At 39.3% G+C, this 25405-nt stretch overlaps 1 protein-coding gene across 8 annotated transcripts in view; it reads left to right on the top strand.

Moving 5' to 3' along the window:
* The window catches only part of LOC147362809 (uncharacterized), a 446810-nt gene that overhangs the window by 375738 nt on the left and 45667 nt on the right, over positions 1-25405 (top strand). For 4 of the 8 annotated variants that reach the window (XR_015136449.1, XR_015136456.1, XR_015136455.1 and 1 more), the window contains one exon: positions 2688-4184. The exons of 2 other annotated variants lie outside the window; for them this stretch is intronic. Coding sequence is in view for 1 of the 6 variants with exons in the window: in XM_086325701.1 (XP_086181827.1) it covers positions 2688-2758 (71 nt within the window). In the remaining 5 variants the exon portion in view is untranslated. Of the gene's footprint in view, positions 1-420; positions 1733-2687; positions 4185-25405 lie in introns of those variants that run through there. 2 more of the 8 variants (XR_015136453.1, XR_015136450.1) reach the window with 1 other exon arrangement.

Here is a 25405-nt window from a genome sequence, read left to right as displayed (position 1 = left end):
AGGTTTAGTGACTATTTTTCACTTCCAGAGTTTTGAAGTCAATTATGATGACTGGGCCAAGGATGTTTGTTTTTATATTTCAATTAATAAGAAGTAGAAAGTGTAGGCTTAGTCATGTCTGACCCTTTGCAACACTGTAGACTATAGCTTGCCAAGCTCCTCTGTCCATGGAATTCTCTAGGCAAGAATACTGGAGTGGGTTGCCATTTCCTTCTCCAGGGCATCTTCCCAACCCAGGAATCAAACCTGTGTCTCCTGCATTGAGGGTAGATTCTTTTATAATAGCTCTAAAATTAGTTTAATTTTCTTTTAGATGCCAGTACCTGAATTAGTGAGGAATAAAATAGACATCTACCTGGCTAGTCACATAATGGAATTAAACATCTATTTCTTTACTGCTTGTTTATGATATCCAACCAGTCCATCCTAAAGGAGATCGGGTGTTCACTGGAAGGACTGATGTTGAAGCTGAAACTCCAATATTTTGGCCACCTGATGCAAAGAGCTGACTCATTTGAAAAGACCCTGATGCTGGGAAAAATTGAGGGCAGGAAGAGAAGGGGACGACAGAGGATGAGGTGGTTGGATGGCATCACCGACTCAATGGACATGGGTTTGGGTAAACTCTGGGAGTTGGTGATGGACAGGGAGGCCTGGCTTGCTGCTGTTCATGGGGTCACAAAGAATCCGGCACGACTGAACTGACTGACTGATGATAGAAATGTGACAAATTAGGTTTATTTAACTTCACACTGAGAGATTTAAGCTTCGTATTGAAGCTGAGGGATTCTTGGCTTTATTTTAGCCTCCATTATGTGTGTTTTTTATTTATTTATTTTTTTAAGTTGTGTTCTCTGTGTAATTGATCCTGATATTGTTTACTAGGTATGCTATTAAAGTTCTTTTTTTAAATTTGGGTTCAGACTTTTAAAAACCCATTCATTTATCTGTTGCTGATTTTGCTTATTTGATCTTCACTCTAGCTTTCTGATCTCTCAAAGAGCCAATTAAAGCATCTTTCTTCAAAGAATTTTTTATTGGTCAGCTTAAGCGTAGCTATCATGCAGTGAGAAGCAACCCCAAAGTCTCAGTGATTTTCACATAATAAAGGTTTATTCATCATCCATGATGATATATACTGTGGATTGGCTGCAGCTCTTTTCTATGTTCCTTTACTAAGAGTTCAGGCTGTCAGAACAACCTCTAACACATCACCAGTCTCCTTCCAGATGGAAAAAAGTACAAGGCAAGTCATACATTGGATTTTAAAGCTTCTTCCTGGAGGTGAATCACATTATTCAATTCACAGTTCATTGGGCAAAGAAGTTATATGGTCAGGCCTGATGTTAAAGGGGCCAGAAAATATAATTCTCCTCCAAGGAAGATACAGAAAGTATTTTGAACAAAAATATGATCACCTTACCTGTTCAAGAAATTTGCTAATATTTGACCCTGGAATTATTAAGCCATGTTAGTGGTAAAGCCCTTTAGGTATTAATTAGCTTAAGAGATCTGATCCCAATGCAGCCCTAAGTTATTTAAAGCAAGAGTCTGCAAACTTTTCTATAACAAGTCAGATAGTAAATATTATTTATTTGTGTGGGCCATATTAGTCTCTGTTGCAACATTTGCAACTTCTCAGGTTTGCTGATAATACCAGGAAGCAGCCATAGTTATTACAGAAACAGATATATCTATGTTTCAGTAAAACTTTATTAAAAAAAAAAAAAAACATGCTATGGGCTGGATTTGGTTGCTGGTCATGGTTTGCCAACCCCTGATAAAGATTAATTCTAATCTGGTTAGAGTAGAAAATAGAACATCTTGTTGAGATCTGGAGTTTTATGCGTTACTTTTGAAAGAAATATTACTAATGGGTAGAAACTGAAATTTTATTTATGGTAGGTCTGACTCTAGAATAATTCAAGCTATATTTATATTAGTAGCTGTTAATTCTGTAAAGAAATATTCTGAGATGCAGAGACATAATTTGTGACATCATTTTCAATATACTTGCTTTCTTAAAATAAGACGTAGGAAAGAAAGCTCTATGAAATTTGCTTGGCTGATGGGAATATGTGAAGAACTGAGAAAACATTGTGAGAGACATAGATTTAAGAAAAGGATGAGAAATTCTGATTTAACTGTAATAAGAAAGAAGAGAGTCATTTCTTGGAAATGGTACTCATTCCACAATCCTTTTGGAAAAGGCACATTACTATTTAACATCTAAATAGATATAATACAAGTATAATCATAATCTAGAATATATTTTTCCCCATAAAACTATTGCCACAAAAATAATGGAAGCTTAAATCTAGTTAAAAGGTGACATTGTCTATGTGCCTTAAACCTTTAGAGGAATTATTACAGGTAGCCATAAAAATAGAAATGTCTAATATAGTTGACAGATTAAAACATAATCATTCAACTGGATTGAGACTTGCTGAAAATATTTAACAAATCATATTGCTCAATTTTGTTTTAAGCATAGAATTGGTACAAAGACTTTTAAATTTCTTCCCCCAAAAATGCAGGCTTAAATACAAAGAAATGTTAATTGATTCATTGAACTTTTGAAGCAACTATTTAACATTTTCAATAAAACGAAGCCTACCTCTAATCCCAGGTGGCAGCTTTACTAAAGGCATACATTATAATTATGCTTCTGTTTTCATTTCCTCCAGATAATGGAGCCTGGGAAAGCCTGCTTTCTACATCTGGATTTCAAGGCATCATTCAGACAAAGCTTCATTAAACCCCACCAAACACTAAAGGTCACCGTGGTTTTATATGTTTTTGTTGTAGCAACCAAATGTTGCAAAAACTCTATCAGCAGCCAGCAAAATTTAGAAATACCAGAAAATGGCAAGAGGAAGATGGGGTCATAGGTGAGAAGTTCATTTGTTCAACAAATAGAAACACAGATGAATAGAATAGAGTTCTTTCCCTCAAGGAAATCTTTCTGCAGAGAAGACTAAAACTAAATTGACAATTAGAATATTTCATGTAAATGCAAAGTTGATCCATTAAATAGCTGGACTGAGCTGACCCAGGAAATCTTTTTTCCCATTTCAAATATATAGAAGTGCCATTTAAAATATAACAACTGCAAATATAATTATACAGCTGAGCTCAAGATATAAACAAGGGAAAAAAAACCTCTAAATAAAAAGGGAACTCAGTGTTGGAGCAATGAATGGAAAATGAAGCCTGGGGGCTCATGGGCCTTACTGGCTGGTGCCTGGGACTCTATTACCCACTGTAAGAGGAAGAGATTTTGCTGAGATTTAGAAATGAGATACTGCATAAAGCCTGATTCATTCATAAAATACAAACTCTTTACAATCCAGGAAAGCACAAAAACTTGCAGCCTGCCTATAGAAATGAACAGAAAAGATGACCTGAAATAAATCATAATCTTGGGTCTTTTTCCTTCCATGAAATCTGAATTCATACTCCACAATCCATACCTCCAGCTAGTCCACAAAAAAAGGCCTATTAGAAGCAAGTATTTCTGAAAAGATATTCTTACGATCCAGGAAAAATAGAACTCTCATTGAAAATAGCCCTTGATGCGGATGAACTTATATTTATACAAACCACATATGAAACAAAAATTGGGACTCAGCAAGCACACCAAATAAAACTGGAGGTAATCAACTATTTAAAAGAAAATTTTAAATAAGTAGATTTTATAATAGTCAAATAGACAAAGGAAATAATCCTATAACTGAAGGAGGAAACAGAACAGGCTCTGTCTTAAAAGCAGTCTCCATCTTGGAGACTATATGCCCAGTATCTATGGAAACAACATACCACCTGGAAAACCAGGCCCCTGGAAGGAAGAGCCCCAGGGCTCTCCTTTGCCTAAAAGAATACCCTAATTATCTGTGTAACCGAATAGAATCATACATTCTATTATGCATATTGGGGTATGACCACAAACTTACTGATAATTGTCCACTGCTAACTATCTAGGCTTAAGGCATATGAATCAGGGGTTAACTTTGATTGTATCTTTCTTTTTCCTTTGTTCAGACTAGTTTCAGGGAATTTGGGGAGGTGGGTTTGGGCATGTACACGTAGGGTATATAAGGTTTTCACAAAAACTGGTTGGGGTCCTTTGCTAAGAGGAGACTCTGCCTTGGACCTGCTGGTGTAATAAACTGCACTCCACTGTCTGCATTGTCCTTCTGAGTGAGTTTGTTTCCCGGAACGTGCGGCTACAGCATAACAACTGTACAATATAATATAGGAAGAGACACTGTTGGAAAGCAAACATGTAGTCTAAAAAACAAAATAACTTTATTAATATAAAATAATAATGGATTGGTTGATAAGTTGACTGGACATAATTGAAGGGTGAATGTATTAATTGGAAGATGAGGTACAGGAAATCAGGTAGTATCTTATATTATCATATAATTATACAGATGGATAAATACATAGAAAAGAGATTTTAAGATATATGGAGGACCAAAAAAAAAAAAATTCTAGATGTGCCAAATGAAAAGAAGTAAAGTAAAGTATAAGTGAGGGTGAACGTAAGAGAAATTTCCCTTATTGATGAAAACCTGAATTTTCAATTTGGCTGAACTCATTAAGTCTTAAACAGGTAAGTATAGACATCCACACTTGGTTGGATTATAGTGCAGTCATATAACATTGAAGATGAAAGTAACTGTTTCCTGAAAGGAGAGTTAAATTATTTTTCAACGAAGTACCAAATGGGCCTACAACAAATATTCCATCAAAAATGTCAAACCCAAAACAGAAGAAATAGGTCTACCTGGTGTGCTCAGTCACTCAGTCGTGTCTGACTCTTTGCGATCCCATGGACTAGAGCCAGCCAGGCTTCTCTGTCCACGGAATTCTTCAGACAGGAATACTGGAGCGGGTTGCCATTTACATGGGGAAAATAACTGATCAACTGATCACTTAGAGTTTCAAAGCATGGTAAACTTTACTTAAGAATGAAGGCCAAATAATGGAATTTTCTATCAAAAGCCAAGGAAATTTTCTACTGCTAGATTTTCACTATAAAAATTGAAAAGGATATAGTACTTCAAGAAGGATATTGAAACCAAAAACAAAGATGAGAGAAACAGCAGATGTGGATCAATCTATATAAGCAGTGATTGTGAATAATAGGACTTAAAAATTTTGGAAAGTATAGGAACTAGTAGAATTGAAATGCTAAACAGTAACAGGGAAGGTCTGCCATTTCCCTCTGTTTCAGCCATGAAGTGATGGGACTTGTTAAGGGAAGCACACTGATCGAAACCGCCCACCCTGGCCAGGCACCATAGTAACCATTTGCATGAGTTGTTTTCTGACAGGAGATCCTGATAAGGAACATGGAAAAAATAAGCCACCACCAACCTGAAGAGTTCGGGAAAGGTCGAAAGGAGACACCGCTTGTCTGTCCACTTCCCAGAATCCCTCTTGCTAACATCCACCTTGGCTGAGCAATGCATGCGCCACCAGGAAAGACTCTGAATTAGAATGATTGGCCAAAACCACCCGGAAACTAATCTCATCACCATAAAACCCGAGCCATGTGGCAGATCAGTTATCCTGGGTTCCCTTACCCTACTGCTCTCCACCCAGGTGCCCTGTCCCAATAAAATCTCTTGCTTTGTCAGCACATGTGTCTCCTCAGACAATTCATTTCTGAGTGTTAAACAAGAGCCCAGTTTCGGGCCCTGGAAGGAGTCCCCTTTCCTGCAACAGGACTGGGTGCCATGATCTTAGTTTTCTGAATGTTGAGCTTTAAGCCAACTTTTTCACTCTCCTGTTTCACTTTCATTAAGAGGCTCTTTAGTTCTTCTTCACTTTCTGCCATAAGGGTGGTGTCATCTGCATATATGAGGTTATTGATATTTCTCCTGGCAATCTTGATTCCAGCTTGTGCTTCATCCAGCTTAGCATTTCTCATGATGTACTCTGCATATAAGTTAGATAAGCAGGGTGACGATATACAGCCTTGACGTACTCCTTTCCCAATTTGGATCCAGTCTGTTGTTCCATGTTGAATTCTAACTGTTGCTTCCTGACCTGCATACAGATTTCTCAAGAGGCAGGTCAGGTGGTCTGGTATTCCCATATCTTTCAGAATTTTCCACATCAGAATTTTCAGATGGTGACTGTAGCCATGAAATTAAAAGAAGCTTATTCGTTGGAAGAGAAGTTATGACCAAGCTAGATAGCATATTAAAAAGCGGAGACATTACTTGGCCAACAAAGGTCCATCTAGTCAAGGCTATGGTTTTTCCAGTGGTCATGAATGGATGTGAGAGTTGGACTATAAAGAAAGCTGAGCACCGAAGAATTGATGCTTTTGAACTTTGAACTGTGGTAATGTTTTGAACTGAGAAGACTCTTGACAGTCCCTTAAACTGCAAGGAGGTCCAACCAGTCTATTCCAAAGGAGATCACTCCTGGGTGTTCTTTGGAAGGACTGATGCTAAAATTGAAACTCCAATACTTTGGCCACCTGATACGAAGAATTGACTTAGTTGAAAAGAGCCTGATGCTGGGAAAGATTGAAGGTGTGAGGACAAGGGGACAACCAGAGGATGAGATGGTTGGATGGCATCAGCAACTCAATGGAGATGAGTTTCAGTAAACTCCAGGAGTTGCTGATGGACAGGGAGGCCTGGCATGCTGCAGTCCATGGGGTCACAAAGAGTTGGATATGACTGAGCAACTGAGCAGAACTGATTGGACAGGGAAGGTGATAGCTGGGGTGATAGAATCTTAAACAATTCTAATGTTCTGTTAAATGAAGAGGGCTGGGGAGGTAGATAAACGTTTCACTATTTTGAGTATTTATGTTACATGTTTAAGTATTGCTACTAAAATCAAAGAGATAGCATGTACATCTTTCTAACAGAGGGAAAATTGAGACAGTCACTTCCTAAGCAGGTTATTAAGAGGACTGGGGCTCTCAAGGAGGAGATAGGGGTCTGGAATTCTCAAGGAGGAGGACAAATGTCTTTTGTGTGTGTGTGTGTGTGTATGTGTGTGTTTTTCTCTCTACATTCCTTAGTCTTCAGTTCAGTTCAGTCACTCAGTCATGTACAACTCTTTGCGACCCCATGAATTGCAGCACGCCAGGCCTCCCTGTCCATCACCAACTCCCAGAGTTCACTCAGACTCACGTCCATCAAGTCAGTGATACCATCCAGCCATCTCATCCTCTGTCATCCCCTTCTCCTCCTGCCCCCAATCCCTCCCAGCATCAGAATCTTTTCCAATGAGTCAACTCTTCACATGAGGTGGCTAAAGTACTGGAGTTTCAGCTTCAGCATCAGTCCTTCCAAAGAACACCCAGGACTGATCTCCTTTAAAATGGACTGGTTGGATCTCCTTGCAGTCCAAGGGATTCCCAAGAGTCTTCTCCAACACTATGGTTCAAAAGCATCAATTCTTCGGTACTCAGCTTTCTTCACAGTCCAACTCTCACATCCATACATGACCACTGGAAAAACCATAGCCTTGACTAGATGGACCTTTGTTGGCAAAGTAATGTCTCTGCTTTTCAATATGCTATCTAGGTTGGTCATAACTATTCTTCCAAGGAGTAAGTGTCTTTTAATTTCATGGCTGCAGTCACCATCCTTAGTCTTAGTCACATAAAATATTTTTTTCTTTAAGTCCGGACTGAACTGATGATTACACAACAAATAACTCAGTTTAAACTCTGTACTAATTCAATCCTAAAGGAGATCAATCCTGAGTGTTCATTGGTAGGACTGATGTTGAAACTGAAACTCCAATACTTTGTCCACCTAATGCGAAGAGCTAACTCATTTGAAAAGACCTTGATGCTGGGAAAGATTGAGGGCAGGAGGAGAAGGGGACGACAGAGGATGAGATGGTTGGATGGCATCACTGACTCAATGGACATGGGTTTGGGTGGACTCCGGGAGTTGGTGATGGACGGGGAGGCCTGGTGTGCTGCGGTTCATGGGGTCGCAAAGAGTTGGACACAACTGAGCAACTGAACTGAACTGAACAATTATATAACAACAATGTATCCTGCTTGAGGACAGTTTCTCCTTCCTGAAAACCTTCTGACTAATACTGTTATCTTAAAATATAAATTGTGGGAGTGAGTCTGGTAAAATTTTTATAACCTTGAGGCATTCTTTTGATTTATTTAATAACTAATTTAAAAAGCATATAGCTCCCTTGCTAAAGACTAGCAAGTGGGGCACTCTCCATCCCCCTTCTGATGTCAATGTCATAAGCTTTCTCTGTCCCTTTTCGTACTTTAATAAAACTCTGCTATGCAAAAGCTCTTCAGTGATCAAGTCTGGTCCATTGTCCCAAAGCTAAATCATCTTTGGAGATCAAGAATCTGACACCTTTCACTGTAAGCTATCAATATGAAGCCAAACAATATTTAGCCAATTCAATAAAGGGCAGAAAATAAGAAAAACAAAATAAGCAGTTAAAAAAAAAACACAAAAAGATGATATAAATAACTCTTACCTGGCAACTCAGCTGGTAAAGAATCCGCCTCAATGCAAGAGACCCTGGTTTGATTCCTGGTCAGGAAGACCATTGGAGAAGGGATAGGCTACCCATTCCAGTATTCTTGGGGTTGCCTGGTGGCTCAGCTGGTAAAGAATCTGCCTGCAATGTTGGAGACCTGGGTTTGATCCCTGGGTTGAGAATATCCCTTGGAAAAGGGAACATCTTTTGGAAAAGGGATTGCTAGCCACTCCAGTATTCTGGTCTGGAGAATTCCATGGAGTCTATAGTCCATGGGGTCACAAAGAGTAGGGCAAGACTGAGTGACTTTCACTTATTTTTGGCTTCCGCAGTGGCTCAGCGGTAAAGAATCTACCTGCAATGCAGGAGACCCAGGTTCCATCCATGGGTTGGGGAGATCCCCTGGAGAAGGGAATGGCAACCCACTGCAGTATTCTTTCCTGGAGAATCCCATGGACAGAGGAGCCTGGCAGGCTATAGTCCATGGGGTTACAAAGAGTCAGATACGATTGACCATGCAGGTATATACTGCTAGTCACAGAAGAAAATAGTTACTAAACTCATCCATTTTGTCAGGATCTAAAACATGGGATGCTTTAGCTGAGTGCTGAAAAATTGATGTTTTTGAACTGTGGTGTTGGGAAAGATTCTTGAGAGTCACTTGGACTGCAAGGAGATCAAACCAGTCCATTCTAAAGGAGATCAGTCCTGGGTGTTCATTGGAAGGACTGATGTTGAAGCTGAAACTCCAATACTTTGGTCACCTAATGCGAAGAACTGACTCATTGGAAAAGACCGATGCTGGAGAAGATTGAAGGCAGGAGAAGAAGGGGACGACAGAGCATGAGATGGTTTGATTGCATCACCCACTCGATGGATATGAGTTTCAGCAAGTTCTGGGAGTTGATGATGGACAGGGAAGCCTAGTGTGCTTCAGTCCATGGGGCCGCAAAGAGTCAGACATGACTGAGCAACTGAACTGAAAAAAATTGGAAAAATAAAATCCTGATGTGATATTCAAAGGAGCTATATATACAGTAAAAGCAACTTTGAAGAAAGCTGAGCGCTGAAGAATCAATGCTTTTGAACTGTGGTGTTGGAGAAGACTCTTGAGAGTCCCTTGGACTGCAAGGAGATCCAACCAGTCCATTCTAAAGGAGATCAGCCCTGGGATTTCTTTGGAGGGAATGATGCTAAAGCTGAAACTCCAGTACTTTGGCCACCTCATGCGAAGAGTTGACTCATTGGAAAAGACTCTGATGCTGGGAAGGATTGGGGGCAGGAGGAGAAGGGGATGACAGAGGATGAGATGGCTGGATGGCATCATGACTCGATGGACGTGAGTCTGAGTGAACTCTGGGAGTTGGTGATGGACAGAGAGGCCTGGCTTGCTGTGATTCATGGGGTCGCAAAGAGTCGGACACGACTGAGTGACTGAACTGAACTGAACGGAACTTTGAAATATTATTATAATGAAAATAAGCACATTTGCACTTTTAGACAATTTGAAATGTGTTCATTACACTGCTGCTTGAAATAATAAAATATTTTAAAACACAGTAATGTGTCAATGGGGGACTTGATAAATATAAATATTTTTATTTTTTAATTTATATTTTCCCATTATGTTTTTCTGAGCAACTATTTCTGGTACATGTGAATATAATTATTTTTTGATATTTAGTTTGTAATCATTTATATTCTTATATCTTCCTAATCATCTAATGATATTTGTACATTAATTTTGTACATTAGTTTCTTCTTTCAGCTGATGGAAAAAAGTTAATTTTATTATACTGTGATGCTAGATCACCAGAGAAATACTAAATCACATGGTGAAAATACTGTATTTGAGTTTTCTCCTGAAGTCAATGGAATTTCATTCATATTTCACTATTAGATATGGCATGGTTTGTTAGTATGATATAGTTTTTGTTATGTTAGGGTCGACTTTTTAGTTCTTAGCTTGTATAGCTTTTCATCAGAAAGATGTAGAATTTTATTAAAATCTATCATATCTAGTGAGATGTTCAGATTTTCTTTTTCTTTTTTGCCTTACCGAAAAGAATATCATTAACAGTTTCTTGTCATCAACAATTCTTACATTTTTAGGTTAAGCCACAACTGGTTATACTGTGTATTTTATGTCATAGTGACTGTTTTGATTGGTATTTTATTTGGAACTATTGGATTTATGTTTTTAAGTGAAGTTATTTTGCAGTTTTCTTGAAAATTGTAATTTATCTTGAAAAAAATTTTCTATCATCTCTGAGTTCAATTAAAAGAGAGGCCACACAGTTTGTTTCTCATTTGCTTAACATTTAACATGTAAGCTTAACTCAGTGTGGCCATGCAGCAGAAAATCAATATTTGTTAAATGGATATGGCAATCTGACTTTTATCACCAGTGTTTTGCCTAAACTAAATTTTTGTTTATTTGCTTTGTTTTTTAATTTCTTATTCTCAGTCTTTCCTATTCTAGCTCCTTCAGTGGCCAGGTGATTATCAAAAATCTCTTATCCTAAAGGAAATCACCCTAAATTCTTTATACCTTGTAGTTAGAAAACAGCTCTATGGGAAGATTCCCCTTTTATTGATTTAAAAAAATAACAGTTGATGAGAAGTTAATCAATTAAATTATTCCTGATTGTGCTTATTTGCTTTTAGAGATGAAAGGAATGGAATCTCTCATCTTTTAAGGAGTAAAATTTAATTTTGAGATATTCCTTTTTCTAAGGAGCACTTATAGATAGTAACTGTCTTAATTCTCTGAAAATGGCAATAACCTCTGAGTCGGTATTATACTGGATCATAGGGAATAAAAAGAGATAAATTGTTCACCATTTGTAGGCAATTTAATTCCGTGCCTCCCTGACCTGGAAGTATTGAGGGGGCGGGGCAGGTACTCTGAGATAGTCTGGTGAACATGAACTTTCAGGTCATACTCTGACTTTATGAGAAAATGTTGGTCTGAACTACCTATGTGGAACTTCTGGAAAATGCCTTTCCAGACCTTAGGAGGTGATGACTCCTGGATAACAAGAGCAGGACCTGAATCAGCTCTCTCTCCCCTTACACTGTGGGGCCTTGTCCATTTTCTCTACCTGCCCCTCCTCATCAGAGGCCCACTACTGTCTCTGAAGACTGCAGGTGTTTTGCCATTAAGTAAAACTTTTTGAATCAGTAGATACAAGTTACTGAAACTCTCTAGACCTTTGTATATGCTAAACTGCTTCACTCCGGTCTGACTCTTTGTGACCCCATGGACTGTAGCCTGCAAATCTCTGTTCATGGGATTTTCTGGGCAAGAATACTGGAGTGGGTTGCCATGCCCTTCCCAGGGATCAAACCCACATCTCCTCTGGCTCCTGCATTGCAGGCTGATTCAAGTGAAAATACATAATTCAGAAGGTTGGTGCAAGAGTGTTCAACCTTATGAGGGATTCCCTCTGGCTCCTAGCATAGAACAGGGTCTACAACAAGGTAGACACTTGTTAGTTTGCTCCAATGTTTCATGGTTGTATTAGGCTTCACTCAGTCATGCCCTACTTTCTGCGACCCCAAGGACTGCAGTCCACCAGACTCTGGGATTCTCCAAGCAAGAATACTGGAACATTATCCTCCTCTTATTCTTTAATTATTTTAAAATAAGCAATACAAAATATGCATTTTTATATTGAGAAATGCAGTCTCTCGCATGTAGTTTTTCAGTTCCCACTTGGCTGCATAAGAACAAGCCTGGGGCCTGAAACAAAGAGATCAGGAACCCTCACAGCCTGTGCTGGGCTAATCACCTTGTACAGTAATATCTTTCTATTTCAGACTCAATGTCCACGCCTAGTTCACGTTAAGTGTGGGTGTCATATAGCACCTGGCCAACCCCACTTTAGTATCTTTCTCTTGCGGGGAGGAAGTGGGATCCTCCATCCTGGGGCATAAGAGATTGCTTGCAGGCTGATGGCTCTGTGTCAGCTGCTGGGAGGCACCTGTTAGCCACGGGGGACTGTCACTCCCACTGAAGCTGATCTTGCTCTGTCTCTTTTCCGTGTGAATAAAGTGTTGGCCCGTCCAGTGCCTGGCTGAGCTGTGTTTTCCTCGATGACTCCAAAATCAAGATGCAGTAGACATCTGGTGGAAGAACATTCCAAACAAAGGAGTAGTAAGGAGCAAGGGAGATTGGAACAGCATGAGGAAAAGGCGGAGGGGTAGAGATAAAAAGTAGTCTAGACAAGTAATTGGGATACTGTAACATTTACAGGCTCGTAGAGTATAAATATGACTTAACCTTTTATTCTCTGTATGATGAGAAGCAAATAGGGTGTTATGAGCATGAAATCTAAATGTTCAGATTTGCATCTTAAAACGATGTTCGGCTACAGTGTGGGGATAGAGTACAGAGATATAAGAGAAGAAGCATAAAGATGGGGTTTGGTTTTCCTCGAAGAGATGACCCTTTCTCTCAAAAGCGTTCAGTTATTTGTGTTTTTCTCACCAAGTTAACAAAGTAAAATTTTAATAAATCTGAACTTGATTCTATTGATACAAGATTGAATATCTAGGAGTATTCTGGTTACCATATGGTTTGAATTGGGTCATGTTTTACCTCATTCTTAGCTTTAAACTTCTTTACCACTGAGCATTTTTTTCTTCTTTATGAACAGTAGGATCAGCATGAAAAATATTTTTTAAATGTATTAGTATCTATTTATTAATGAATATGGAATAAATTGACATATCTGCAACTTTGGATCTATCTATCAAGAAATCTTTACGTCAGTTCAGTTCAGTTGCTCAGACGTGTCTGACTCTTTGCAACCCCATGAATCGCAGCACGCCAGGCCTCCCCGTCCATCACCAACTCCCAGAGTTAACTCAAAATCACGTCCATCGAGTCGGTGATGACATCTAGCCATCTCATCCTCTGTCATCCCCTTCTCCTCCTGCCCCCAATCCCTCTCAGCATCAGAGTCTTTTCCAATGAGTCAACTCTTCACATGAGGTGGCCAAAGTACTGGAGTTTCAGCTTTAGCATCATTCCTTCCAAGGAAATCCCAGGACTGATATCCTTTGGAATGGACTGGCTGGATCTCCTTGCAGTCCAAGGGACTCTAAAGAGTCTTCTCCAACATGACAGTTCAAAAGCATCAATTCTTCGGTGCTCAGCTTTCTTCACAGTCCAACTCTCACATCCATACATGACCACAGGAAAAACCATAGCCTTGACTAGATGGACTTTTGTTGGCAAAGTAATGTCTCTGCTTTTGAATATGCTATCTAGGTTGGTCATAACTTTCCTTCCAAGGAGTAAGCATCTTCTAATTTCATGGCTATAATCACCATCTGCAGTGATTTTGGAGCCCAGAAAAATAAAGTCTGACACTGTTTCCACTGTTTCCTCATCTATTTACCATGAAGTGATGGGATCAGATGCCATGATCTTCGTTTTCTGTGTTGAGCTTTAAGCCAACTTTTTCACTCTCCTCTTTCACTTTCATCAAGAGGCTCTTCTTCACTTTCTGCCATTAGTTTGGCATCATCTGCATATCTGAGGTTATTGATATTTCTCCTGGCAATCTTGATTCCAGCTTGTGCTTCTTCCAGCCCAGCATTTCTCATGATGTACTCTGCATAGAAGTTAAATAAACAGGGTGACAATATATAGCCTTGATGTACTCCTTTTCCTATTTGGAACCAGTCTGTTGTTCCATGTCCAGTTCTAACTGTTGCTTCCTGACCTGCATACAGGTTTCTCAAGAGGCAGGTCAGGTGGTCTGGTATTCCCATCTCTTTCAGAATTTTCCACAGTTTATTGTGATCCACACAGTCAAAGGCTTTGGCATAGTCAATAAAGCAGAAATAGATGTTTTTCTGGAACTCTCTTGCTTTTTCCATGATCCAGCGGATGTTGGCAATTTGATCTCTGGTTCCTCTGCCTTTTCTAAAACCAGCTTGAACATCAGGAAGTTCATGGTTCACATATTGCTGAAGACTGGCTTGGAGAATTTTGAGCATTACTTTACTAGCGTGTGAGATGAGTGCAATTGTGTGGTAGTTTGAGCATTCTTTGGCATTGCTTTTCTTTGGGATTGGAATGAAAACTGACCTTTTCCAGTCCTGTGGCCACTGCTGAGTTTTCCAAATGTGCTGGCATATTGATTACAGTACTTTCAAAGCATCATCTTCCAGGATTTGAAATAGCTCAACTGGAATTCCATCACCTCCACTAGCTTTGTTTGTAATGATGCTTTCTAAGGCCCACTTGACTTCACATTCCAGGATGTCTGGCTCTAGGTGTGTGATCACACCATCATGATTATCTTGGTTGTGAAGATTTTTTGTACAGTTTTTCTGTGTATTCTTGCCACCTCTTCTTAATATATTCTGCTTCTGTTAGGTCCATACCATTTCTGTCCTTTATCGAGCCCATCTTTGCATGAAATATTCCCTTGGTATCTCTAATTTTGTTTAAGAGATCTCTAGTCTTTCCCATTCTGCTATTTTCCTTTATTTCTTTGCATTGATCGCTGAGGAAGGCTTTCTTATCTCTTCTTGCTATTCTTTGGAACTCTGCATTCAGATGCTTATATTTTTCCTTTTCTTCTTTGCTTCTCTTCTTTTCACAGCTATTTGTAAGGCCTCCCCACACAGCCATTTTGCTTTTTTGCATTTCTTTTCCATGGGGATGGTGTTGATCCCTGTCTCCTGTACAATGTCATGAACCTCCATCCATAGTTCATCAGGCACTCTATCAGATCTAGGCCCTTAAATCTATTTCTCACTTCCACTGTATAATCATAAGGGATTTGATTTAGGTCAACCTGAATGGTCTAGTGGTTTTCCCTACTTTCTTCAATTTAAGTCTGAATTTGGCAATGAGGAGTTCATGATCTGAGCCACAGTCAGCTCCTGATCTTGTTTTTGCTGACTGTATAGAGCTTCTCCATTTTTGGCTGCGAAGAATATAATCAATCTGATTTCGGTGTTGACCATCTGGTGATGTCCATGTGTAGAGTCTTCTCTTGTGTTGTTGGAAGAGGGTGTTTGCTATGACCAGTGCATTCTCTTGGCAAAACTCTATTAGCCTTTCCCCTGCTTCATTCTGTATTCCAAGGCAAAATTTGCCTGTTACTCCAGGTGTTTCTTGACTTCCTACTTTTTCATTCCAGCCTCCTATAATGAAAAGGACACCTTTTTTGTGTGTTAGTTCTAAAAGGTCTTGTAGGTCTTCATAGAACCGTTCAACTTCAGCTTCTTCAGCGTTACTGGTTGGGGCATAAACTTGGATTACTGTGATATTGAATGGTTTGGCTTGGAAACAAATGGAGATCACTCTGTCATTTTTGAGATTGCATCCAAGTACTGCATTTCGGACTCTTTTGTTGACCATAATGGCTACTCCATTTCTTCTAAGGGATCCCTGCCCGCAGTAGTAGATATAATGGTCATCTGAGTGAAATTCACCCGTTCCAGTCCATTTCAGTTCGCTGATTCCTAGAATGTCGACATTCACTCTTGCCATCTCTTGCTTGACCACTTCCAATTTGCCTTGATTCATGGACCTGACATTCCAGGTTCCTATGCAATATTGCTCTTTACAGCATCCAATCTTGCTTCTATCACCAGTCACATCCACAACTGGGTATTGTTTTTGCTTTGGCTCCATCCCTTCATTCTTTGGAATTATTTCTCCACTGATCTCCAGTAGCATATTGGGCACCTACTGACCTGGGGAGTTCCTCTTTCAGTATCCTATCATTTTGCCTTTTCATACTGTTCATGGGGTTCTCAAGGCAAGAATACTGAAGTGGTTTGCCATTCCCTTTTCCACTGGACCACATTCTGTCGGACCTCTCCACCATGACCCGCCTGTCTTGGGTGGCCCCACATAGCATGGCTTAGTTTCATTGAGTTAGACAAGGCTGTGTTCCATGTGATCAGATTGGCTGGTTTTCTGTGATTATGGTTTCAGTGTGTCTGCTCTCTGATGCCCTCTTGCAACACCTATTGTCTTACTTGGGTTTCTCTTACATTGGACGTGGGGTATATCTTCACGGCTGCTCCAGCAAAGCGCAGCTGCTGCTTCTTACCTTGGATGAGGGGTATCTCCTTACCGCCGCCGTCCCTGACCTCGGATGTGGGGTAGCTCCCCTTGGCCGCCACCCCTGACCTTGTGTGAGGGGTAGCCTAATGTAGGTCTTTATAAATGTCTGTATCACTTTGACAGAGATTTAGTGCTCTTCTTGTTAGTGTGTTTCTGGGAAGTAAATAGCTTTTTGTAACATTTGTAGATTTTTCTAAATTATACCATTCAAATTATTACCAGTCTAACTGTAAAAATATTTAATATTATTTTTGTATTCAGATACTGAATTCAATTATATTAAGTTTAATTTTATTGGTTGATTCTTCAGAATTTTTATGTAACATTGTTTTTAATTAGTTACCACTTTGAATATTCTTTTTTAACCCTTTACCTCCTGTTTCTTTTCTTATTTTTAATGTATTTTGTAGGACTTTCAATAAAATTTTTAAAAGAAAATAGACATTGAATATCTTGCCTTCACCACTAATATAGTGGAAACCGTATTTTACAATTAAATGCACTTTAAGCTATAATTTAGAGAATACTTACTAATTTTCTCATTTAATCTTTATGACAAATTAATGACACTTTACCATCTGTATACTTGCTTTTATATGAGGAACTGAGGTCTAGAGTAAATAATTAACTTGTCTAAAGGACATAATTAATAGATAATGGAATCCAGAATTTAGGGAGTCTAGCTTATGTAACCAGAGAAGGCAATGGCACCCCACTCCAGTACTCTTGCCTGGAAAATCCCATGGACAGGAGAGCCTAGTACTGCAGTCCATGGGGTCGCGAAGAATGACTTCACTTTCACTTTTCACTTTCATGCATTGGAGAAGGAAATGGCAACCCACTCCAGTCTTCTTTCCTGGAGAATCCCAGGGACGGGGGAGCCTGGTGGGCTGCTGTCTGTGGGGTCGCACAGTGTCAGCCATGACTGAAGTGACTTAGCATAGCATAGCTTATGTAACTGGTGAAAAGTTTTTTCAGGTAAGAAAATTTTCTTATGAACAGAGGGTTTTATTAAGTATGAATATTGTGTTGTTTTTAGCACTCTACTGAGATAATCACATAGTTGTTCACCCTTAATCTTTTAATATACTGAATTACATTAATAGATTTCCTGATCTTAATCCATTTACACATTACATTCCTAGGATACACCTTGTTGATAATGACAAACTGATGTATTTGATTTGGTAATATTTTATCTATAATATTTCATATAGATATATAAGTGAATTTGGCATTTTTATTGTATTTTACTAGTTGAGATGAATATTAAGATTAGGATTACAAGCTTTTAAAATAGAGTTGAAAGATTTCCATGTTTTCTAATAATAAAAATATGAAACATCAGAAACATAGCTAAAATTTTGAGACTATGGCAAAGCTTCACATGTGAACCCTCATTGAATTGTTAACAATAAGTCCTATGGAACAATAATATAATTATCCATTTATTAATAGAAAACAACAGAAAGGATGTTAAGTAACTTGGAAAGTGTCACACAATTAGGAAATGACACAATCATGATTGGAACAATTGAGTTTTTGTCTGCAGTGTCTTAATTTACACTTTATCCTTTCAAATGGTGGTTTAGCTGATTAAAGAATTTAAATTTGGCAGTTCTTCTCTTAGCACTTTGAGGATATTATTCCTTTAGGAGCTAGAATCTACTGTGCTGTTAAGTCAGATCTGTGTCAATTTGTCTATAGGCCTTTGAAGATCTCTTTTCCAAACTCTCTTGAAACTACTAAATGTTCCTGCTGATCTGTGACAGTTTTTACAATTTTTTACAATAGGCCCATGTGTGTAGATTGAGATGGCAACTTGGGTGTTTTAATCAGAGGATTTTTTATTTAATATTCTCATTTATTCATTTAACAGATATTTAATTTAGCAAAACCTGTGTTGTCAGAGTGTGCCTGGCATGTTTGAATGACACCAAGGAAGCCATGTCTGTATAGATGTAAACAAACGGGATAGAAGCAGGAGAAGCAGTCAGAAAGATATCATGGGTCTAATGGTGCAGAACTCTGGAGGCCACTTAAGAGCTCTGGAGTTTAATCTATGTGAGGTGGTTGTCCACTGGGATTTTTAGCAGAAAAATTTCTTGCTTAGATTTATGTTTTCTCAGAATCATCCTGGCTACTCTATTGTAAATAAATTCTAAAAGGGCCAGTACACTGGCACGACCCAGAGGGATGGTACGGGGAGGGAGGTGGGAGGGGGGTTCAGGGTGGGGAACACGTGTATACCTGTGGTGGATTCATGTTGATGTATGGCAAAACCAATACAGTATTGTAAAGTGATTAACCTCCAATTAAAATAAATAAATTTATATTAAAAAAAGAAAAAAAAGAAACGTGCAGAGCAGAACCACAGGAAACTGACTGTAAAGTTATGGTCTGTTTTAGATTTAAGATGATAAGAACAAGGAACAGGTGGTCGCAATGGAGGTTATTATAAGTAGTAAGATTTTGTACATACTTTGAAGGAAGAGCCAAGTGAATCTGCAAGTGAATGAGATATGAGTTAAAAGAAGAAAGAGAAAATCAAGGAAAGTTATGGTCTTAGCCACTGGAATGATTGAGACATGTAAAAAAAATCTAGAAAAGATGTTAGGAGAAGCAGGTTTCAGAGAACATAACAAGAGATCAGTTTTTGATGCCTTAGGTTTGAAACGGTTATTAGATCACCGCATAGAGAAGGCAGTTGGAAATCTCTGAAATCTCTTGAGTCTGCAGTTCAGGAGATAAATCTGAGCTGTAGATAGGATTCTGAGACCAGTCAGGTTACATGGTATCTAAAGCCAAGCAACTGATGAGATCTCCAACAGAGAAACTGGTCTAAACAGAAAGGAGTGGAGAGAAAAAGATACCACCACCAACAAAAGCAAGAGCAAGGATTGAGCCCTGTGGCACTCTAACACAAAGAGTTAAAAAGATTATCAGTCTCCTTGAAAAGGGTAAGTTGATAATTTAGGAGGAAAATCAGAAGAGTCTGGTATCTGAAAAATTAATTGAAAGCATTTTAGATGAAGAATTCAAATGCTATTAATATGTCAAAACTTAAGAGAGTTATGTGGAAGAAGATGTAGCTGGAACTGGTTTAAGAGAGAATTGAAGGGCAGAATTGAAAGACAAGTGTTTCAGGGAATTTTGTTATAAAGGGGAAAAGAACTATGAACTGGTAGCTAGAGGACATTAAAGACAGTAGATAGGTGAAATGAAATGAACAATTTCATTTATTGATGAGAATAAGCCAGTAGAGAGGGAGGAGCTGGTAAAAGACGATAGGGGAAAATTGCTGGTGTGATGTCTCTGATTACCATTCAAGGGACTGAAAGCTAGTACATGAGAAGAAGGCTGCATCTTCGTTAGAAGCATGAAGAATTCATCTGAAATAACAGGAAAGAAGGCAACATGCATGGATGTATATATTGCTTAGTGCAAATGTGGCAACTTGTGAAGTTCTCTACTAATTAATTCAGGTTTTCAATTACATGAGAAATAAAAACAATTGAGTAAAATTAAGGATAGTGGAGGAGGTATTGCAGGCTTGAAGAAAAGGAAAGTGACTAAAATAATTATTTAGGAGATTGGGAGAGTTAATGGACTAGAGAAATACATTGTGATGATTTTATACATAAAGAGCTCTTATAAATGAACAAGAAATAGATGAACATGCTAATAAAACTATAAAAAAGAATTGGTATCTACAATTTATAAACACATACATGAAAACATATATGGCCAATAATTAAATGAAGTAATTGTTTACCTCAATCCTAATGTAGAAAATGAAAAACTAAAATACTGGTTTATCTATATTATTTCTGAACTTTGGAAAAAAATAAACATTGAAGAAAGGAAAGTGGATAAGTAAATCATTGTGAAAGGAAAATTATAGTCATCTAGTAGTGTCATTAATTGTAGATGAATATTTAAGTTTATGAGACACATAAGTGAATTCACAATTCTCATTATACTAGTTTATTTTTAAAATGCATTGCAAGATAAGGTGATGGCACCCCACTCCATACTCTAGCCTGGAAAATCCCATGGACAGAGGAGCCTGGTGGGCTGCAGTTCATGGGGTTGCGAAGAGTCGGACAGGACTGAGCGACTTCACTTTCACTTTTCACTTTCACACATTGGAGAAGGAAATGGCAACCCTCTCCAGTGTTCTTGCCTGGAGAATCCCAGGGACGGGGGAGCCTGGTGGGCTGCAGTCTGTGGGGTCGCACAGAGTCGGACACGACTGAGGCAACTTAGCAGCAGCAGGGTCCATTCATTTGTTTTAACACTGATGAAGTTTTCCTTGATTGCTTTTGCTCATTTCTGTTTTGGGCAGAGAGTGGCAATCATTTGGAAACTGGTAATCCCAGTGCCATATTTCTGAGAAGGTTAACTCACTGATTGTTTCTGATAGATCTGTGGCCTGGCTTGATTTTCAGTTTAGAAAGATTACTGGAGTACCACAAGCGGTGTGGTTAAGACAGAGAAAAATGGAACATGTGAAGACCAACCAGAGACGACTTCAGGAACCATTGAGGAGATAATGAGGATAGAGCTGTGAGCAGTGGAATAGAGAGTAAAGAACAGAGTGGAGGTTCCAGATGCAGTGTATGATGGGAAAGCCCCTGATATTGACATAGAAACTACATACCAAGAAGAACATTCGGAGAAACCTACAAAGGCAGGCATAAGCATGAAGTAGAACCAATTCCTTCCCTACTGGAGCAGTGGGGACGGCGAGCTCATCTCTGCTTTGCACAGCAGCTTTACTCTTATAACTTAAAATTATAGAATTATTTTTGTCCTCAGTTACTCTGTCTGTGTTTAATTATACACCCCTGTCAGGATAGGAAAATCGCAGTTATTTTGAGGACATGGTACCTTTTCAGACTCTGTATCCCCTCTGCGTTTGATACTGAAGTTAAAAAAGAGGAATGGGAAACAGAAGAGGCGCAGGTGGTTGTGTTTATGGGCTTCAGGGAGATATGATTACCTCACTCCACTGATTGCTACCTGAAGGAAGGCAGATTACAATTAAGACTGTCAGGTAAAGCACACAATTAAAGTTCATTGCAAATACTGTCGACAAACTGGTATTAGCTGGGAAATGTACTCCTGCAAACAGATGTACCCTGAAAACAGAAAGGGAATGTTTCCTTCTAGAACAAATCGACTTTTATCAGATCTGACAACTTGCACTTGAGCTCTGGGGTCCTGAGCTAGAAAGAGCTTCTTATTTGATTTAAGCAATTGGCACATAGCATGAAGGTTGGAAATGAGTTGACTCATTAACGTATTTTGCTTAGTAGAAAACGCTTACCTCACCACTTTTTTGCTCTTCGCCTTCCAGATTTGTTTAAGAGCTAGAAATATTGCATTATACTCTGTTATTAAGGGGTGGAGTTGTGGTTCTGGAATGGGAATATTCTTTTTAGAAAATGTCAGAAAAAGCCATACCTCTCTATTTTGGAAATTGGCTTTGAGTCAGATGGTGTGTTTATACCTGCCCTATGTGTTATCAATCTTTGTAAGCATCTACCTTGCATTTATATGACACTAATGAGAAAGAGTTCCCATAGACAGACAGCAATTCTGCTGTTTGATTTTACTCCATAAGTAACTGTATATAACATTTCCTCTTAATAAAGTGGAGAATTCCCTCAGCTCACACATATCACAGGCATTAGTGGTAATGGGAGTAATGCATGGGGATTGTGTGGAAACTACAGCTCCTACTCTTAAGCTTTCGCTCTGTGTTTGCCTGACTCCTGATATGTTTCACGTGGTTATTAATGGAAGCAGTTGATCTGGGGAATGGCTGTCACATAACTATTCCAGCCTAGGGAAAAGGGTTTTCCTTTCTCCTTAACACTGGGACAAATAGGGTAGACTAAACCCTTTTCTATAAGAGAAGCTGTTTTGGACTGCCACCAGAATCTCAGGAAAAGATTTTAAAAAGGGGGAGGGGAGAAATGCATCATATTCTGCTTTGGGATGAGAAAGGGCTTTATGCCACAGTCAATGTCTTCTCTGATTCCTCAGGACATATCACTTCCCCGGGAAAATTAACCCCTCCAAATACATCTCAATGGCTTCTTTATTAAATAGAGTTAGGATTAAAGGAGGTCATACATATAAAGCACGGGTTCGATCCCTGGGTCGGGAAGATCCCCTGGAGGAGGGCATGGCAACCCACTCCAGTATTCTTGCCTGAAGAATCCCCATGGACAGAGAAGCCTCATGGGCAACAGTCCATGGGATCACAAAGAGTCAGACACAACTGAGCAGCTCTCACTTACACACACAAACCCTCAAAGAATAGTCATTTTCCCTTTCCTTCCCTTAGAATCCTTAGTGTCCAAAGTGTACGATCAATGGTCCCGTGTATGATACAAGCTCACTCCTTCTTGAGTCCTCTTCACTGTAAGTTATAGTGTCCAGGGGACAGCCAATGTACAGCCTCAGATGCGTCTAGCTCTTCTACTGACCATCAGTGGTGCTACTACAGTGTGTCCTGTGGAATTCAGAAAGTGCATCAATTTTCTGCTACATTGCTTCTAATACATGTTTATAGTTGAAGTATCAATTACATATAACAAAGTATGAACACCACGTAAAGTTCAGTGAACAGCTTGATATATTTCTATATGAGTGTACATTCTTATAACTATCCTCACCTCATTTTAACAAACATTATTTCTACTTCTTTTGGAGAAATCTCTAAGAGCACCCACCACTTCCTTCAGTATATAAAAACATGACATTCCAGCTGACCTCTTTTGAGGTGCTTTGAAGTTATTTTTGTTCTTCGTAACCAAGATGTCCTAGGCTTTTAGTCTTCTGTCACCTGACAGTGGCCAAGCATTTGTATGGCAGTAGTAAAGACAGTGAGACCCTCAGAAACATGAGAAATGGTACCTGTTGTACTTTACTCACAATAGTACAGGAAACGGAAGGTGAAATGAGACTAACATTTAATTAGTGCGTACTCTGGGGCCAAGGGACTGTGCCAGGTGATTTGTGGAGGTGTAGCCATTAATCTTCCAAGCATTGTCTATGTAAAGTCACACTTAATGCTCTCTTGAATATTCATCATTTCTCTTACCCACTTCTTCTAAACGCCTTTGCCGTTATTGTCTCCGAGTGGCGGTGGTGATGGTGGTAGCGGTTTAGTCTCTGAGTTGTGTCCTACTCTTGTGACCTCATGGACTGTAGCCCACCAGGCTTCTCTGTCTTGGGATTTCCAGGCAAGAGTAGTGGAGAGGTTGCCATTTCCTTTTCCAGGGGATCTTCCCAACCCCTGGTTCGAACTTGGGTCTCCTGCATTACAGGTGGATTCCTTACTGACTGAGCCTCCAGGGAAGCCCTTGTCTCCACACAGAGCTATTTTTTGCAAGTATTGTCTAGTTCCTAGTCCCTGTTTCTCTGTCTCTCTGTGTCTCTATGTCTCCTTCTCAGCCTTACATTCTTCCTTTGACCCTCCTGACCATATTTTCTTACTTTCTCTTTTTCTCCTCTTCATCTCTCTCCTATCTGCTGTACACCAAAATTTCAGATTCCTGAAAGTTGATCATCTGTGTTTCATTCCTGAGAACACTCAATCTTGGATGCTTGGCCATCTCATAAATCGTCTTATTCAGTCATCTAGCACTGGCATAGAGAAATGCTGAAGTTCCATAAACAACAGCTCTCTTATGAAATGGAGCATATGCTGCTTTACAAATTTGGCCAATGGTATTAGCTGAGTCATTTCCCACCCTTTTCGATGCCTGCCTTCTCCACTTGTTTCCAGATTTCATTTTTTTTTTTTAACAGTTGTAGGCATCCTTCATAGTTCTGAGCCAATATCCACATTAGTCTTTTCTATTAAAGAAGCCACCTGTAATGTAGGAGATGCAGAAGACACAGGTTCAATCCCTGGGTTGGGAAGATCCCCTGGAGGAGGAAATGACAACCCACTCCAGTATTCTTGCCTGAAATATCCCATGCACAGAGAAGCCTGGTGGGCTACTGTCCAAAAGGACTGCAAAGAGCCACATACGACTAAGCACACAACACACCATCATGTTAGTGATCATAATTTTTCAACGTCTTGTTCAAAGCAATTTAAAACAATAAAATAACATCTTATTTGAATACAATTGTTAACATTTCTCAGGAGTGCTTCAATTTGTTCTCACTCTACACTGTGATCTAGGCAAGGTGGGCCTTATTATTTTCATGTTTCTGAAAATAACAAAAGAAACATAATGAGGAAAGAGACATGACAGAACCAAGTAATTGTCATGGGTAACTTAGCCCAACCTGTAATTATCTCTACATTTTATATTTTCTCTCTCCTCCCCTATAGAGTAAATTTCTAGAGAAATCAGTTCAGTTCAGTTGCTCAGTCGTGTCCGACTCTTTGCAACCCCATGAACTGCAGCATGCCAGGCCTCCCTGTCCATCACCAACTCCCGGAGTTCCCTCAGACTCACGTCCATCGAGTCAGTGATGCCATCCAGCCATCTCATCCTCTGTCGTCCCCTTCTCCTCATGCCCCCAATCCCTCCCAGCATCAGAGTTTCTTCCAATGAGTCAACTCTTTGCATGAGGTGGCCAAAGTACTGGGGTTTCAGCTTTAGCATCATTCCTTCCAAAGAAATCCCAGGGCTGATCTCCTTCAGAATGGATTGGTTGGATCTCCTTGCAGTCCAAGGGACTCTCAAGAGTCTTCTCCAACACCACCATTCAAAAGCATCAATTCTTTGGCGCTCAGCTTTCTTCACAGTCTAACTCTCACATCTA

Source organism: Bos grunniens, chromosome 11 (assembly GCF_055505025.1).
Source record: "Bos grunniens cultivar Pamir isolate PY7600 chromosome 11, Bosgru_T2T1.0, whole genome shotgun sequence".
Lineage (NCBI taxonomy): Eukaryota > Metazoa > Chordata > Mammalia > Artiodactyla > Bovidae > Bos > Bos grunniens.
This window is presented reverse-complemented; position numbering and strand designations above follow the sequence as displayed.